At 46.7% G+C, this 19544-nt stretch overlaps 1 protein-coding gene across 1 annotated transcript in view; it reads left to right on the forward strand.

The window, feature by feature from the left end:
* Window positions 1–19544, forward strand: part of GRK2 (G protein-coupled receptor kinase 2) — a 474914-nt gene that overhangs the window by 294567 nt on the left and 160803 nt on the right. The window contains exons 12-13 of the mRNA XM_069628947.1: window positions 1486–1580; window positions 3567–3674. Coding sequence (XP_069485048.1) covers window positions 1486–1580; window positions 3567–3674 — 203 coding nt within the window. The remainder of the gene's footprint in view (window positions 1–1485; window positions 1581–3566; window positions 3675–19544) is intronic.

The following is a 19544-nucleotide window of genomic DNA, read 5'->3' on the forward strand; positions in this document are numbered from 1 at the left end:
TGGCTACTTCTCAGTAAAAATATATGGGGCATGGGAAGTACACCCAAAATATGTTCAAAAAGCGGTACCACTGCACAAGCCTACCAGTGTAGTATTGGGAATTGTAGAAGTACCCTTGCAAGAAAATGAAGGTGGTTAACCTATTTGTTTAAGAATCCTGTGTCATAACTGCTAGTGCTTACCTAATGTCTTTACACCACAAGCATTGATTCAACAGGGAGAAAAACAGTGATTACAATCAGTTTTAGAATAAACTTGACTCTAGGCATTTGTAACTCCACTTGGTCATCCTTGGTGAGTGGAGGTCCCGGGTGAGCCTGAACTAGGAATGGCATCTCTTAAAGGCCCCAAACTACTTCTGTTTTATAAATGTACTCTTCTATATAACTCTCATTGCACTTCTCATGGATGGATGGATGGATGGATGGATGGATGGATGGATGGATGGATGGATGGATGGATGGATGTTAACTAATAAATTGTGTGGGCGTGCCCGTACTGAATCTTAGTTAAGTGTTGCACTATACCGTTAACTACCCTGATCCTCTCCTGAGAGTTGCACCTTGGCTGTTCAGCCACATTTTCCACTAGGAGAATAAGGTGGACTTGAAGGTAACTGTCTTGCCTGGTTGTGGCTATGGCTCTTACACTCCAATTCATGCATTGAGAGGGACCCTCCCAAGAATAACCAGTCAGGAGATAGCCCCCATGCAATGTGTCTGCCTCCCCTATCCTCCTAACCAGAAATCGGTAATGAGGCTGGGCCTCCAAGGAAACCAGATGCCCCATAGAAGAGATTTAGTGGCTTGTCCAAAAAGAATTTTCGAACTGCCCCACCTGTGTCAGGCAAAGTTCTTTTCTGCAAATTCACAGTAAAAAGCTCTGCTTAACGTTTTTTTGCAATAGTCCAATAGTGTGCCCATCCGCTGGATATTTTCCCAGCCAGCACAAAGGATGACTTTCTACCCCCTCTCCCTTTAAGTGAACTTTTTGAACTTTAGATTATATATGCCTTTCTTGGCAGTCACTGGAAGACCTATGTGACGCAATGTACTATTGGTGTGTATAAAATATCTGCCGCCTTATCTCCTTACTAGGAGCTGTACAATCCGAATCAAAATGATCCCTCTGATTTGGTTGTGAATGGGTACATATGTGGAATTCTTGCAAAAGCAGGGCACCTCTGCTTTCAGTGGGTTCAGGCCATAAACTCTTAACTGAGCATTATGATCATAGAGGGCTGTTTTCATGGTGTAGTTGCATGCATTTACCTAGAAGCATCCCTCCTTCTTTCAAACCAACTGTTCCACTAGCTACTGAATTGCCTCTTCTTGAAGGTTACATGTCCAGTCCACATTGCTACTAAACTGGGATTAGTACCCGTGTTCTGAGGAAAATATTAACAAGCTGATTAGTCAGAAGACTATCTCCTTCCAACTGATTGTCTCATTGTGGATGCCTGTCTCTCACTCTTATTTCATGTAGCCAGCCAATATATTATTGGACGAGCATGGCCATGTGAGAATATCGGACCTGGGGCTGGCGTGCGACTTCTCTAAGAAGAAACCCCATGCCAGTGTGTGAGTATCTTCCTGTACCCCATGCCTATGAGACTAAGTTGCTTTACCTCCACAGGGCATGAGTATCCTTTATCACCCCTTCGTGCCTCTGCATATTCTACCCTACCTACACCTTTGCCTGTCCTGCTCTACCTCTCTAATGTGCACAGATCATTCTTCACCTCACCAGTATGTATGTATCCTGCTTGTCTCCAAGGCATCTGTCTATCCTAGTCCACCTCCCCCAGGTGACTGTATGTATATCCTGTGTGACGAATCCTTGGATGTCGTCACTTCTACCCCAGGGGGGATGAGAGCCCCTCCCCATGAGGCCAGGGAGGTGAGGCCGCTACCCTATTACCCTCGCCACCTTGTAAATCCCTGTCATATACCAAGCTAACCCATGTACTGCTGTAGGAGCAGTGACTGCCTTTCTACTGAGACGAAGAAGAACATGGACTACCGACGGAAGAGTAACAGCAGAAGTACTGGGATGTGGAGGAGGCACAGAGGACTCGAGATTGAAGGATCAAAGACACTAACATAAATTGCCAACCAGGTGATTATAAAAATAGACAAAGGAGTGTATGAAGAGATTAGCAGGAGAGGCAGTGCAGCTGGGAAGTACGAAGAGAGGACGCCAAGGCAGCCGCAAGCTCCCAAAGGCTGGAGAGGGGAATCCTTGTCCCTGTGGCATGGAGCCACTCCAAAGCAGAGCTGGAGTCTGGAAGACGCCGGCCTGGCCTGAAGCGGGTGGACCAGGAGTCCAGAAAACAATGCAGTGGCCACCAACGGTATCCTGCGGCAGACCCGTGCATGATCACCCAGAGAAGATAAGTGCAGCGCGGACAAGGACCTGCTGCCCTGCAGAGATCCGGTGAAAAACTCCCAAGAAACCGGTAACAGGAGGGAAGAGCAGTCCGGATGGGGACGGCTTGTGAAAGCCGAAAGAGTGCATCAGAAGTCATCTTCCTCGACACAGTGGTTGGTCACAAACCACTGCCAAAGTAAAGGGTGAAAAAGAACATTGGAAGTGGTTTTCTTCGTGGCAGTACCTGGCAGGAGAGTGAACCAGGTTTGCCAAAAACAAACCTTGAAGTACAAATCTGTGACCTGCATCCACAAGAGAATGTCACAAACCCCTTTTTGCATCGCAGTACTTGGCAGGAGAGTACACCAGGAGAAACCATGATCGAGGTCACAATTGGGTCTTTGCATGCTAAGAAAGGCCAGGCAAAGGGAGCACTTCCTCCTGGGATATAAAGTATTGAACTTTGTGATGCAGTGTGTTGGATGATCTACAACCTTTTTGTAAAGTGCTGGAATAGGGGGAAGTGAGCCGGTCTCTCAGCCTGAACTGAAACACTTAGTCCAGGAGAAATGGAGGCCTTCTCCTAGGACAAGAACTTCGGTGCAACTGTTTAGTCTAGCTAAAAGTGTAAGGGACATTTTGACATAAGACATGTCGGACTCAGTTTTAGTTCAGACGTAGTACCTACCCTTCTCTGCCTCCTTCGGTGTGTACATTTCCTTCTGCACATCCCTCTGCATGCTCATTTCTCATTCTCCCCCAGTGTGTCTGCGTATCCGGCCTTGCCTCCCCCAGTGTGTCTGCGTATCCGGCCTTGCCTCCCCCAGTGTGTCTGCGTATCCGGCCTTGCCTCCCCCAGTGTGTCTGCTTATCCGGCGATGCCTCCCCCGTTGCTTGAGTATCCTGCTCTGGCCTCCCCCTTACCCCTGTGGTGTGTGCAGATCCTGGACCGGCCTCCCCTGTGTACGTATCCTGTGCTGGCCTCCCCTGTCCCTCGCCCAGGGAGTGTGCATATCCTTTGCGGGCCTCTCTCCGGCGTGCGTGTGTATGCTGCTCAGGCCTCCTTTGGTGTGAGCCTAGCCTTCTAGTCCACAATCCTGCGCCAGTCCTTATATTTTGCACAGTCACAGCTCCTATACCTTTCTCTACAGCCAGCACTTACACTGCATTTCTGATGGTTTTCTTTGTCACTGCAGGGGCACGCATGGGTATATGGCCCCAGAGGTCCTCCAGAAGGGAGTTGCATACGACAGCAGTGCCGACTGGTTCTCGCTAGGATGCATGCTCTTCAAGTTGCTGAGGGGGTGAGTCAGATGGAATCCATTTTACTGTAGACTGATTGTTCAGGCTTGATGTGTGAGGGAAGGGCAGGGCGGTGAAGGACTATTGCAAGGACAAGGGTTGATCTATAGTTGTGAACACTAGATGCAATACAATTGGAGGATCACCTCTCACAACCTGGCGTTGTATCTGTTAGGAAAATGTTTCTTTTGGCAGCTTTCCCACCATTGATTTTAATGGCACACCAGCATATCTGTTCTGGAGTCTTAGCTGACCTTTGAGGTATGTAAAGACTTTTATTTTTATTCACTTGCTCATCTCATTTATTTTAAGAGCACTGGTTCGGTAAAACTGCCTGCCAGCGCAGGGAGGCTTTCTCCCATTCGTCTTTTCCTGTGTTAGTATTTTGTAACGCACACCACTGTCTGTGAAGTGTTGCAGATACTGTGTCCTTTTTTTCCTTGTCTGCCAACATTTTCTATGCCTTTGTGATGGGTCTAGGTCATGCTGGTGGCAGTGAACAGTGCACTACTGTTGGGGCAAAATTATATTTTTGGGGGTTCTGCTGACCATTTTTAGAGTAAACTAAACTTTTTGCTTTTTCGCCTTTTGTTTGGTGGGCGGGGGATGTGCAACCCTTTACAATCTATTTGGTCCTTGGTGTCCTTGACCAAGGGTGTTCTTTTGAGCACATAATGATTATTGTCCATGGGTGCTTTTTTGTAAGTAAGCTAGTTGTAGTAATTTAGTTTTGGCTTGGTAGGCCAATGTACCTTTTCAGTAGCCATTAATTGGGGTACAAGTTTATTTTGTAACTTCTACCCTCAGCCTTTTTTTGGAGGGTGTTGGGGAGAATTCTCATTTCTGTGCTAATTCCCTTCAACCTTAGAGACCCCCAGCTCTTTTGCTGGACTTAGGACTTTTACATTTTCACCCTATAGTGAGTGAGACCTTTTTCTCACACTCGTGTATTTTTACCTGATTCGCATTTAGTTTTTTCACTGTTTTTGGAGTCTGACAAACTCCATAGGAATCACCTTTTTGTATAATGACAAACAGCACCTTCAGTGCAGTGTCACAGAGAAATCTTAGATTTCTCATAAGGTTTTAATACCTTTTTGTTCGGTGAACTACTGTTCCCAAGAATAGTATAGTGAAATTGACTTTACTGAACTTTTCTCTTTGTAGGTCCAGCACACACCATCGTATGTGGAGGGGTAAGGAGTGGGGGGGGGCTACCTAGTAGCCCATTATCCTACATTCTCATGTAACATTTTTATGTTGCCCTCACTAATTTAAACAGCTGGTGGCCGTGGTTTACTTTTTCCTACCATTGTACTTTTCTACCGCAGGCTCTACCCTCAGCTGCAGTACAGCACCCATGGGTGACAATTTGGTCAAAATGGCCCCAGTCTTCTTTTTTTCACATTTCTGTTTGTGTGATCTTTCTTGGGTTTTACTCTGTACGTTGAACCAGGTTTGAGCCCTTTGTTCATTTTGCGTTTGGCAGGCTTCAACCCTGAAGCCCGCCTCTGGCTCCAGTGTGTCTGGAAGGACAGGATGTGAGGGAGGGTCCCAAAACTCTCATGTCCTTTGTCTCTAGGAATGCCTGAATGCAACCAGTCTTGTTTGGCTGGCTGCGTGATTGACAGTCTAGGCTGTGCATGAATGGAAAAATATGGCTTAAAAGGTGAGGGTGTTGGGACTAAGAGTCGACCACTGGGAGAAATACCCGACTGTTAGGCAAGATTGTATACAGTAACCTGTGGGTGCACTAAAAAAACCCTGACCTCCTGGCAATAGAAACCCAACCTTTGGTATAAGTCTGCACTACACAGGTTGGTAGCGTGTGGAGCAGTCAGGCTTATCTCAAGAGGGGTCAATGTGACCTGTAGGGGAGTTACACAGAGATTTACAGCGACAAGTGTTCAAATAAACTCTTACACACAAGGTTTCTTGATAAAACAATTAATTTATTTATCAGTCCGTTAGAATAAGCCTTCTCCCGAAGGGGGCAATATAAAACACCACACAAATATACTTTAAAAATACACACTCTTAGTTATCTAAATCAGCAAATACCCATTTGGGATGACACACAGGCACTATCTACACCCCCAGGTGACTTCAATAGTTAGGATGCTGTTGACATTAATATATTACTGTTGCATTTAGAATATTCTTGAGTAGTGTTAAAGAGAAGAGGGTTCAGAATAAAACAAGTATTCACAGTTATTCTTAAGTAGGTAAGTACTACACAACAAGAGGTAAGTTCTCTTTAGACTTTATAGTAATTTTAGGTTGAAGAAAAAGTGCAGCAGATGACTTCTGTTCCTGTGCAGCTCTGCAGATCTCACTTTTCCTGGGCCTCAGTCGTGGGGACAAGAGGGAGGACTTCTGGGGACTCCTGCACTGCAATGGTCACGGCTCGCAACCGTCAAACTTCAAACAAGTGGCTGTTCAGTGTTTCAGCTCATCGTGTCTACTGCAAATGGAAATACTGCGGTTTCTGGTTGTCGAGATGTGCTTTCCTTGCATCTGGGCTCCTGCACTCTGTTGAGGGGGCTCAGGCTTGGTCAGTTCTGCTTCCTGGGAGTCCGGAGGATATTCCTGGAGCTCTTGGCCTGCTTAAAAGCAATGCACACAATCTGGTGTTCATCTCCCTGGCTATCCGGTTCCAGCAGCAACTGCAGTGGATACTCGACCAGCTTTGAGAGGATGTCCAGGTGGCTTACTTTGGAGTTGATTGGTCCCACCAACTCAAAGGGAGAAGTCGTCCTTGCAGGAGCTTCTTTGTCGATACGAAATTGTAGTTTCAGCACAGCAGCAGGGCTTCACCAGTCAAACCAACGGTCCAGGAGTTGCAGCATGTATCTTCAAGTTCTTCTTTGGATTCCTTCGTCCAGTGGTTGATTCCGCCTTCCGAGCCAAAAAGCCTAGCCTTGTATGCAGTTTGCTCACATTCATTGCACCCTAGCTGTCGGTCACCCAGCAAGGTGGCTGTCCTTGCCAGACAGCCAGCCGGCCAATCACCTAAGAGTGCATGCAGTCTCCTATGAGACTAAGCACAGGGAGTTTCGGGCACCCCCCTCGCTTCCTGCCCCTGCCAGACACCCTGGAGCCAGAGGCGGGCTTCACTTGTGAATCCCACTAAAGGCAATATGAACAAAGAGACCAAACCTGGTTTGGCACGCAGAGTAAATCTCAAGAAGGACCTTTCCACAAAGAAATCACGAAAAAAAGAATGGGCCATTTTGACAAAAATGGCACCCAGGGGTGCTTTACCGTGGCTGCGAACGCAGCCCGCGGTAAAATCCCATAATGGTAGTAAAAAGTAAACCACTGCCACCAGCCATTCAGTGAGGAAAGGGTAACATAAAAATGTTACATGAGAAGCTAGCCAAAGGGTATACTAAGTAACCCCTCCCGCACCCTATTGTGCGTGCTGGGTTTAGAAAGTTTGGGTCTAGAAAGTTACGAATGTAAGTAAAGTCAATTTCACTTTGCTGCTCTGGGAAACGGTAGTTTATCCCAGAGAAAGTATTTAAACCTTTGGGAAATCTGAAAGACTTCCCTGTGTCAAAGCACTGAAGGTGCTGTGTGACACAATGTAAAAGATGATGCCTATGGAGTTTTTCAGACTCCACAACCAAAAGAAACGATGTACAAAATCACATTAAAATTCCTTAGAGAACGGGGAAAAAGGGTCTCGCTGTCTCCAGGTTAAAAAAAATCAAGTCCTCAAAATCCAGCAAAGTTGCTGGGGGTCTCTAAGGTAGAGGGAATTAGCACATTTCTGAGAATTCTTCCTCACACAGACGAAGAAACAGTGAACGAAGCTTGCTGCATCCTCCTGGACCTTTGAATTGCCTGGTGAAGCCCTGCTGCTGTGCTGAAACTCCCTTTTCAATTTGACAGAGAAGCTCCAGAAGGGACGACTTCTCCCCTGGGGTTAGTGGGACCAGCTACATCGGACCATCTTCTTGACTGGCTGTGCTTCTTCATTGCTGCAAGAACCAAGTGCTAGGGGTCGAGAAATCCGTATTAGAGTGCAATGTCTGAAATCCATCTAGAAGCTCCATGAGTCTCCCAAGGAACCTCCAGAAGCAGGATGACCAGAGCTTGAATCCCCTCACCAGAGAGCAGGATCCAAGGAGTGAAAGAAGCTCAACTGGTATCCGAGACGGTGCTGTTTACTAAGCGCTGAAACCGTGAAGTGCTGCTGAACCGAAAAGAACCAGTAGCTGCCGACGACCTTCCAAGTACCACCGCAGGAGCCCTCCAGACGTCCTCCCTCTTGTCCCCACAACTGCGGATCAGGAACAATGGTTCTGCATCGCTGTAGCAAGACGGAATCCAGCTGGACCACTCTTCTTCAAACCAGAGGTACTGTTTAGACTTGGTGTACTTAACTCGTTGTCCTTTAGCTGTGCTTTTCTCAGTTGGGAATTGCAGTGGCTTACCTTTTAAGAGTTGATTCTAACTCTCCTTCCACAGGCTTGGTTAGGGAGAATTCTCATTTCTGATTGCCTGCTACCTTAGAAGACCCCCCGCTCTTCTGCTGGACTTTAGGACATTTACATTTTTATCCTGGAGTGAGAAACCTTTTTCTCACTCGCTCATGTATTTTTCTCTGATTTTAACTGTTTCTTTTGGTTTTGGAGTCTGACAAACTCCATAGGCATCATCTTTTTGTATTGTGACACACAGCACCTTCAGTGCAGTGTACCCGAGAAGTCCTTTGGGTTTCTGTTAAGGTGTTAAATACCTTCTCTTGTATGAGCTGTTTCCAAGAGTAGTAAAGTGAAATTGACTTTACTTAAATGTTTCTCTTTGTAGACCCAGCACACACCATCTTATGTGGAATGCTGGGGGGGGGGGGCGGTGGAGGGGTTACTTAATATCCCCTGTGTCTACCTTCTCATGTACACATTTTTGTTAACCTTACTACAATTAATGGCTGGTGGCAGTGGTTTAATTTTCCTAGCATTGTGTTTACAGCTGGCTGAAACCTCAGCTGCAGTGTTGCACCCATGGGTACCCATTTTGTCAAAATGGCCCGGTCTTCTTTTTTCGCCATTTCTTGTTTGTAAGGTCCTTTTTGCGATTTACTCTGCACGCCAAACCAGGTTTGGTCCCTTTGTTAATTTAGTCTTTGGCAGGATTCACTGGTGAAACCCACCTCTGGCTCTAGCATGTCTGGCAGGGCAGGAAGCGAGGGAGGTTCCCGAAACTCCCTGTGCTTAGTCTCCTTGGTTACAGGAATGCACCCAAGGGTGATTGCCTGGCTGGCCGTCCTTGGAGGACAGCCACCCTGCTGTGTTAGTGACAGCTAGGCTGCAAATGAATGGGAACAACTTGCATAAAAGGTGAGGTCTTTTGCAAGGAAGGTAGAGTCAACCACTGGGCGAAGGAACCAAAGATGAAACTGGAAGAGAAGCTTGCTGCACCCTCCTGGACCATTAGTTTGCCCGGTGAATCCCTGCTGCAGTGCTGAAGCTCCAATTTTCGCACCCACAAAAGAAGCCCGGAACAGACTACTTCTTCCCTTGGGTTGGTGGGACCAACTGACCCCAAGACTAACTCGACTGGAATACCTCTCCCTGCTGGCTTTACTTCTTTGCTGCAGCTGGAACCGAGTGCCAGGGGACAGGAACACCAAGAATGGGTGCATCGCCTTTAAGCTGGACCTGAGCTCCAGGAAGATCCTAAGGACTCCCTCGAAGCAGGACAACCCAGCCTGAGCCACCTCAACAGAGTGCTGGACCCCAGAAGCAAGGGAGACCATAAGGTATCCAAGAACTGCAGTGGTGCTATTTGCCGGTAGCTGAAACTACAAAGTGCTGCTGACCTGGAGTAACTCCATTGCTGCCGCCGACCTTCAAACAGTAGTGCAGAAATCCCCAGACATCCGCCCTCTTGTCCCCACGACTGAGGAACAAGAACAGGATCTGCAGGACTACATCAGGAACAGAAGCCGGCTGGATTCCTTTGTTCAAACTCAAGGTACTGTGTAACTAGGGGTATTTCTTTGGTTGTGTGTAGCTTGCATGCTCTCAATGGAGACTTGCATTTGCTGCCCTTTGCAGAGTTGTCCGCATCTTTGCTTTTCACAAGCCTCCCAGCTTGTGGCCCAACAGTGATTCTTTTTACTATAAAACTCTTTAACATTGTGCAAGACTTCAGTGCAATCTTCAAGAAGTGCTTCAGCTCCACTAGATTCGGCTCAATTGACATTGGCTGTCCTGGCTCCCTGCAGACTCTTCTTACCCCCCGACTTTGTGTTTATCTGTCCTTCAATAAGTCATACATAAGTTACTTGTGTTGCTGGGAAGGGGTTTACCTATATTTCATTGAGGGATTGTAAAGTGCTTACCTGTTGGGAGAAACTTGCTGACCTTTGTTTCCTTACCTAACCTTTCCCTTTTCCCACAACCTCAGTATTGCATTTAAGTGTAAAAGTGATATATCAATGTCCACATTGTCCTAGCAATTGAAGTCGGTGTAGGGTGTAGGGTGTAGGGTGTAGGGTGTAGGGTGTAGGGTGTAGGGGGTGTGTGTGTGTGTGTGTGTGTGTGTGTGTGTGTGTGTGTGTGTGTGTGTGTGTGTGTGTGTGTGTGTGTGTGTGTGTGTGTGTGTGTGTGTGTGTGTGTGTGTGTGTGTGTGTGTGTGTGTGTGTGTGTGTGTGTGTGTGTGTGTGTGTGTGTGTGTGTGTGTGTGTGTGTGTGTGTGTGTGTGTGTGTGTGTGTGTGTGTGTGTGTGTGTGTGTGTGTGTGTGTGTGTGTGTGTGTGTGTGTGTGTGTGTGTGTGTGTGTGTGTGTGTGTGTGTGTGTGTGTGTGTGTGTGTGTGTGTGTGTGTGTGTGTGTGTGTGTGTGTGTGTGTGTGTGTGTGTGTGTGTGTGTGTCAGTGTGTGTGTGTGTGTCTGTGTGTGTGTGTGTGTGTGTGTGTGTGTGTGTCATCCCAAAAGGGTATCTGCTTACTTACTTTATTGAAACTGAAGGAGTGTATTTTATTATTGGAACTTGCTCTTTCTAAAGAAGGCTTATTTTAAAACTCACTGTTAAATTAATAAATATTTTAATAAGAGACCTTGAATATAAGTGCTATTTGAATACCTTTTACACCTCCACAGCTCACATTGACCCCTCTTGAGATGAGCCTGGCTGCTCAGTCACTCTACCAACTTGTGTAATACAGGCCTATACCAAAGGTTGTTACCTATTGCCAAGAGGACAAGGCTGTGTAGTCCCCAACAGGGGTACTACTTACAATCTTGCCTAACTGGCTTAACGGCTTAAGACTTTGATTCCAAGAAGTGCCTTATCTCAGACTGTTTCAAATTGACTTTGGCTGTCGATACTCCCTGCAGACTCTTCTGGCCCATTGACTTTGATATTGTTTGTCCCTCATAGGTGGTAGCTTGTTTTAGACAGTTACTGATGGGAAAGGCTTGTCTAGATTTAATTGGAAGATTTAAGTGTCCTCACATATACTGAGAAACCTGTTTAACCTTTTCCTTTCTGCAACCTCAGAATCTGCAAAGTATAACTAATGTGATATGTAAATGCCATTACTGTCCTTGAAATTGAAGTCACCTCAGGGTGTAGGAATTATGTATGAAGCATATCCAAAGATTATCCACCAACTTTTTCTGATTCTGAAAAGTCATTTTAAAGTCTATTTACATAGTTACATGAATTACCCGGGCTCGGGATGGCTGGATCCTCTAACATGTTGAGACTGGTTAGTCCCACCAATCCAGGGGTTGAAGCACAACACAGGGACTTACAGTTCAGGTAGTCCAACAGGGCTTCAGTGGGCCAGAATGCAGGGAGGTATGCTGGGCCTCTTCGGGAGTCTTCCTCAGCTGTTCTTCTACGAGGGATTCTTGTCGTCAATGCTGATCTGAAGCTATTGTTTCAGAAGACCTCTTATCCAAAATCCAGCCTAAAAGCATGTCCAAGCCCACCAGCAGAGGCATAGACTGGGCAGGGCCCGAGTGGACGAGCCCCACCATAAATCTGTAAACACCCACTCTGCAACGCTGTGTGGTCGTTTACGGATGTTAATGTTACGGCAGTGGGCCCGACTACATTACTTTCAGGCCCCACTTGTTAGACAATCCTGGCTAAGCTGCTGCCCACCAGTTGTAAGGATGTGCACCATTCAAACAGCTGTCCAATCTGGGAAAATTATTTGTTTCACTCAAGACCCACACCTAGACTCACTGGCACCACAAATGTGGAGTGAGACCAGACAGTCCCACCCACTTCCTGAGCCACACACAAAGTCATCACTAGCCTGTGAAAGCTGCAGCTTTCCCGGGCAAGTGTGTGACCTTGTGTTAGGCAGGATTGGATGCAGTAATCCTGTGGGAGACTACACCAGCCTTGTCCTCTTGGTAATAGGTAACCCACCTATTGGTATAGGTCTGTACTACACAAGTTGGTAGAGTGACTGAGCAGGCAGACTTATCTTTAGAGGGCTAAATGTGAGCTGTAGAGGTGCAACACTGAAATTCACAATTACAAATATCTAAATAACACTTACACTAATGGTTTTCTAATAAAATAATTTAACAGTCAGTTTTAAATACGCCTTCTTTAGAAAGGGCAATATGCAACAATAAAAATACACTTCACAACACCTCCTCATATTTACGATAAGCAAGTAGATACCCTTTTGGGATGCCTCACACACACACACTTCCTATACCCTGAGCTGACTTCAATTACTAGGACAATGTTTGGCATTAATGCATCACTTTGTACAGTTAATGCAATTCTGAGGTTGTGGAAAAGGAAAATGTTAGGGAAGGAAAAAGGTTAACCGTGAGAAAAAGGTGAGTTTTGACCATCTAGGCCTCTAATTTGATCTCCCCCACCAGCCCAGAGGCCCCTCCAGGCTCGTGTGCAGCGCCATCAGCCCCGCTTCCCAGTTCGCCTGCCTTCCATGTTTCCCTCTCCTAAGCCTGCCTTTCAGCCCGCCCCGCTCCCTGATTGGTGTTCCCCTTCTCCAGCAGCTGGGCCTAGCGACCGCAGCTGCACACTTCGTGCCACTTTCGTCAGGAAGCCTGCTGGTGAGTTTTGACCATCTAGGCCTCTAATTTGATCTCCCCCACCAGCCCAGAGGACCCCCCCCCAGGCCCGTGTGCAGCCCCATCAGCCCCGCTCCCCAGTTCGCCTCCCTTCCGTGTTTCCCTCTCCTAAGCCCGCCTTTCAGCCCGCCCCGCTCCCTGATTGGTACCCCATCTAGGTCATAACCTACTCTCCCAGGGCAGCCCTCCTGCCCGTGCAGCCCTGCAGCTAAGGGCCCTAAGGCCAAGGGCGGCTCCAACAGAGGCAGCACCAAGAAGTGTCAGCCAGTGTCTGCAGGAGAAGCAGTGGTCGGCCGTCAACCATCATCTACAAGGACCAGTAAGGTAGGCGTGGCCTGGGTCAGGAGTAGAGCAACTACTCTACCCCAGATTCCGAGCCACTTACCAAACCCAAAGTAAAGAAGATGATTGTATTGTATGATGTTTAGATTGCATGGTCAGGCCTCTCAAATTTAGCATGGTTCTGTCTCCAAATTGCATGGTATGATGTTTAGATTGCACTGATAGGCCTCTCTACCACTCACTATATAGGTCTCTCAAATTTAGCAGGGGCTCGGTCTCCAAACTGCATTGTATGTTTAGATTGCACTGATATGTCTCTCTCCCACTATACAGGTCTCTCAAATTTAGCAGGGGTTCTGTCTCGAAACCGCGTTGTATGATGTTTAGACTGCATGGTTAGGCCTCTCTCCCACTGTACAGGTCTCTCGTCTAGCAGGGGTTCTGTCTCCAAACTTTATTGTGTGATGTTTAGATTGCACTGATAGGCCTCTTCCCCCACTATACAGGTCTCTCAAACCTAGCAGGGGTTCTGTCTCGAAACCGCGTTGTATGATGTTTAGACTGCATGGTTAGGCCTCTCTCCCACTGTACAGGTCTCTCGTCTAGCAGGGGTTCTGTCTCCAAACTGTATTGTGTGATGTTTAGATTGCACTGATAGGCCTCTCCCCCACTATACAGGTCTCTCAAACCTAGCAGGGGTTCTGTCTCGAAACCGCGTTGTATGATGTTTAGATTGCACTGATAGGACTCTCTCCACTATAAAGGTCTCTCAAATAATCTAACTGCGCTTAGTTCAGTACTCTATCAATCCTGGAAACCCACCACAACCTAACTCAATTAAGTCCCATTCCAACAGACCGTTAACACCCTAACCTCCCCCTCCCCCCCACAGTGCACCTTTAGGAAATACAGCCTACCCACCAACAGAAAAGCAACACTGAGCCAGAGAACACCCCAGCGTATCCAGAGAAGGAAAAACTGAGGTCACTGCGAATGCACAGCATAGAGGACCAACTACCTTACTATGCCTGCACTTAAACTGGAAAATGGCATGACCCAGAAAAGGACGCTGAGAAAGAGAACAAGATTGTGCAACAAGAGACGCGAACACACAACACTGACAGAACCCACAAGAAGCAGCCCCATTGGAAGGAAACACACCTAAAACAGCCATAACCGGAACAAAATCTACAAGAGAAAAATCCTTATACCTCACACCTTACCTCGCAACAACCACGGTACACCGACACCCCAACACGGAAACCTCGAAACATGCAAAGAATTTCCTGAAACACGCGGAAAAAAGATGGGAGCACTCAACAAGAGAGTGGGAGGGCTCCGACCCCATTACCCCTTACATCACAAGAACAGAGGGGCAACATCGATTTCCACTACATTCCGCACAATACGGCGAAGCACCGACAACCAGCAATGCTACCTCCCACCCAACAATCGGACTCAATGAAGAAACCACCGCTGCTTCATCCGAGCAGCATCACAGCAGAAACACCAAGACTAATCAGCCCTGTTATCAACCTATTGGACCGCTTCAATGAAGAAGCAGCCGTCGCCGTTCTTCATCCTACCGACATCAATGCGGAAACACCACGAACAGACAATTACAAACTTGAACAACAAATAACCTCAAAACAAAATCTCACCCAGAGAATCCACTGTAACCTAATAAACTCAAGGTCAATGTCCAAACACTCAACTGAAATATACGACCTCCTGTCGTCAACTACGTGGACGACACGCAGGTACTACTCCCACTAACCGGGACCTATGATGATGTGACAGCCCTAACAAAAATCTACACAGCCATCCAGACCTGGATGGCTGCCAATGGCCTCTGCTTAAATGGGGACAAAACTGAGATTCTCATAGTAGGCACCAGCGAAACTCACAACAAACTCCCCCTCAATATAAATCCTTCAACATCGACAACTCCATCATCAGTCTCCAAGACAGTCAAAACCCTAGGTATTCACCTAGATGCCCCTTTTGGGGTGGGGGCCAAACCTGATTTGCATATGGTCTTTCCTTTTCTGTAATGGCTTGGCAGGCGAAGAACGATGGTCTGGAGGGTTGCCCCGAGCAATGCCAGTGGTTAAGATTCAATCTAAACCTTCCAGCCATCACCTCTTTGTTTTTGCTTTGTTACCCCGAGTGGGACGGGTATGCCCAGACGTGGGTCCCGTGCCTGCTGGGCCTAGAGACCCAAGCTACTCCTCACTGATGAGCCCCAACAAGGGCGAAACATGTTTGGGGATGCTTGTGGTCTCGTGCAAAAGGGATGTGACCTAGCAGTTCGGGCTGGACTGCCCCTTTTGGGGTGGGGCCAAGCCTGATTTGCATATGGTCTTTCCCCTTCTGTAATGGCTTGGCAGGCGAAGAACGATGGTCTGGAGGGTTGCCCCGAGCAATGCCAGTGGTTAAGATTCAATCTAAACCTTCCAGCCATCACCTCTTTGTTTTTGCTCTCTATGCATGTCCCGCCAGGTCAACGCCATTGCCTCCTCCTCAGTGCTCACCACCAAGGTGATCAACGCAGTCAAACCCTTCCTCTCCACCAATAACTGCCTATCGCCAGAGCCACAATAGGTACCAAACTGGACTACTGTAATGCCCTCTTCCTAGGCACCTCTGTGAACAATATTAAACTCCAAATCACACAAAATAACGCCCTCAGGGCTGCGCTGACCATTCCCAAAAGGGAACACATATCCCAAGCCAGGAAAGATGCCCATTGGCTACCGGTAAAAGAACACATACTTTTTAAAGCCATGGCTATCACACATAGGGTGGGGTATCTGATGTAAGGCACCTATCTCTCCAAAAGAATCGCACTCAACACCCCCAACAGACGCACCAGAGCACACCACGCCAACCAGATTTATGTCCCCATATTCAAAAGAACCAGAGCTGGAGGGTCTAGTTTCCAACACCTCGCACCTAAAAACTGGAATGCCCTGCCAACCTCACTAAGGAACGAAGAATCTTACACCACCTTTCACAAAAACCTAAAAACCTTTCTATTCCACTAATGTTTTCAAACCAACATGCACAGTTATGCCTGCACTGTAACCAAAGCAAAGCATAAACTTCTCCTAACACCTGTCACTGCACGACTGCTACCGAATGTTGCAACCTACCTATGCTATGTTAATGCTTTGCTATGTTAAGCTCAAGCCTTCTGTAACAGTGCCACGATGCCTCAGGGCAGCTCTGTGCGCTTTATAAATGCAAATAAATAAATCAAATAAATACGGAGGCATAGACATCCTATTTGTAACCGAAACATGGCTAGACGACAACTACAAGATCACCCTCAACAACTGCCTGCCTGGAGACTTCAAATGCATCCAAACAAACAGAAAATCCAAAAGAGGGGGCGGGGGGGACTAGCGATCATCCACAAGAAACAACTGGCCATCAAAATGGAAGATCCACTAAACATCGATAAATGTGAATCCTTAATACTACGACTTTCAGTAAACCCCAAAACTAACCTGAAATTCATACTGATATACAGACCACCAACCTACGATGTGACTTTCATAGACGCCTTCACGGAAGCAATCGCCATCCTAGCCATCAAGTACAATCATCTGATCATCCTCAGAGATTTCAACATCTGGTTCGACGAAGAAACCACAACCACACAAAAAATCCTTAACCGCCCAACTAGCAGCCATGAACCTACAACAACTAGTCAAAGGAGCAACCCACTCAGCAAGGCACACACTTGATGCAATCTTCGCCAACAATGATCTCATCACCACGGCCCCCCCAATTCAAATACTGTGGAGCGACCACCTCATCATTCCATTCATAATCACAACGGCCACTCCAACAAAAAAGCAATAAGAAAAACGACCCATCATGATGAAAAGAAATTGGAGAACCATAAACTCCAACCTAAGCGAGCTCCTAGAACTCGGCAAACCACAAGCATCAACCATGGAAGAAGCAGACCTAGACAAAAAAGTTGCCCTACTTCATACCTGGATCGCAACAACCCTAGACGACATCGCCAAAGAAAAGCCCTTCACCCCATCACGTTAGAAAACTACAGCAAAATGGTTCACCCCACTACTCACTGCCATGAAAAGAAAAAAATGAAAACTAGAATCTGAATAGAGGACCAATAACACCACCGCAAACAAATTGAAATTCCTACAACAGATCCGCTCATATAAAAAGGAAATACAAAAAGCAAAGAGGAAACATTACGAAAACCGAATCTTCAGAGCACCAAATGCTCAAAAAGAACTATTCAAAATCATAAAAGAAATAAAAAACCCACCGTGCTGCAACAACACGCCAATTCCATCAATGAAACTTTGTGAGGACCTCGGAGACCACTTCAAAAACAAAATAACCTCCATCCAACACACCATACAAAACAGACAAAGCAATCACAGCTCAAATCCCACCGATACCGACGAGGAACACGCAAACAAGCTACGAAACTTCCCAGAAATATCAGTTGAGGCTTTCGTCAAACGGGTAAACCAAAGCAACAAATCAGGCTCTCCTGAAGACCCTTGCCCCCCGGGCAAATACAAAACAATTCTCAAACAAGGAACCCCCATGGAATACCACAGGAACCTCGTCAACCTCTCAATCTCAACAGGTAAAGTACCACAGGCCTTCAAATCAGCTTACATCAAGCCGCTACTCAACGACACAACAGGAAACATAGAGGACTTATCCAACTACAGACCCATCTCCAACATACCCTACATAGCCAAACTGCTAGAAACGTATGTCTACCATATAACCCAAGAATTCATAGAAGAGCATTGCCTACTAGACCAGGCACAAGTTGGTTTCAGACCTATGAGAGGAACAGAATTGGCTCTCCTCTCAATATGGGACGACCTAAAAACAAACGCAGACTCGGACAACAGTACCGCCCTGATCTATCTACAGCTTTCGACACCGTCAACCACGCCATCCTCATAAAGGGATTAGAAGGACTAGGGATAACAGACACTGCCCTACTATGGATCAAATCCTTCCTAACAAACAGAACAGAAACAGTATAGATGAAACCTTTTAAATCCAAACCCAGAGACTCCACGTGCTGAAACCAAAACCCTACAACAGAAAAAAACTCAGAGGATCCTCTTTCTCTCACCAAGCACCCAAAACCTGGAATGATCTACCTAAGAACATACAGAATACAAGAAACTCCTCAAATCATGGCTCTTCACAGCGTAACCACAACGGAGACGCACTAGAATGCCCAGACATTAAAACAACGATGAAAATAACTCCAACCTTGGCCACTCTTAAATTGGACAAACACTCAAACCAAAGAACCAACCACTCGACACAGCATAAGATATCAAGGAAAACAGCCACAAAAGGAAGGCTCCAGAGACTGATCACATACTTAGACCCAGACGAAAGCTCGCCCAATCGTACGTACCGGACGGACCATATCCAGACCGGCAGACGCATTTAGAAAGAATTGTAAATATTAGCATGGCCACACTTGGATGGAATTGCGGATATTGGCCTGCGTCGTATCTAGAGAGGACTTTGAGTGTTGTCATGCCCGTACCTAAGTGAAACCTGAAGACTAGAATAGGCCACACTTGGAATTGGGGACATTAGCCTGCGTCGCATCTAGATAGGATTGATTGAGGGATAGCATGCCCGCGCCTAGATGAAACTTGAATGTTAGCATGTGCCACACTTAGAATTGTGAACACCGGCCTGCGTAGCATCCGGATAGGGTTGTGAATGTTGGCATGCCGACACCTAGACAGATTTCTAAACACTATCCTGCACCGCATCTAGATGGGATTATGAAGGCCAACAAGTGCTACACTTAGAAAAAACTGTGAATGTTAGCATGCTAAATGTCAGGTAACCCACTAACCAATATAAGCTCAAACTCTGCATACTTATCTCACTCAAAAAAACTCACACAACCATCTCTCGCACAACAAGCCGCATGGACTTCACAACACTGCAACAACACATAAGCCAGAGCAACAGCACACACGGACTGACACCGATCCAATACCCACACCAAAGCTCAGCACCCGGTGTATACAGAGTTGAAGCTGGCAACAGAACACCACTCCTCTCACTATCCTACTCCCTCTTCACCTTACTAACCCATCCCACCTTATAGTTTACAGATCCGCCAGAGCGCTTGGGGACCAATTCCGTTGGTGACGGTGCGCGGTACAAATACCTTTAACATTTAAGATACCCTTTTGGGATGCCTCACACACACTTCCTATACCCTGAGCTGACTTCAATTACTAGGACAATGTTTGGCATTAATGCATCACTTTTTACAGTTAATGCAATTCTGAGGTTGTGGAAAAGGAAAACGTTAGGGAAGGAAAAAGGTTAACCGGTTCTCCGAGCATGTGAATACTTTTCAATCGCCCAATGAAGTCTAGATTAGATCTTCCCCAGCAATACAAGTTAAACTTATGAACCACCTATGAGGGACAGTTAGAACCAATGTCAATGGGTCAGAAG

This window comes from Ambystoma mexicanum, chromosome 12 (genome assembly GCF_040938575.1).
Source record: "Ambystoma mexicanum isolate Mex_15411 chromosome 12, UKY_AmexF1_1, whole genome shotgun sequence".
In the NCBI taxonomy this organism is placed as follows: Eukaryota; Metazoa; Chordata; class Amphibia; order Caudata; family Ambystomatidae; genus Ambystoma; species Ambystoma mexicanum.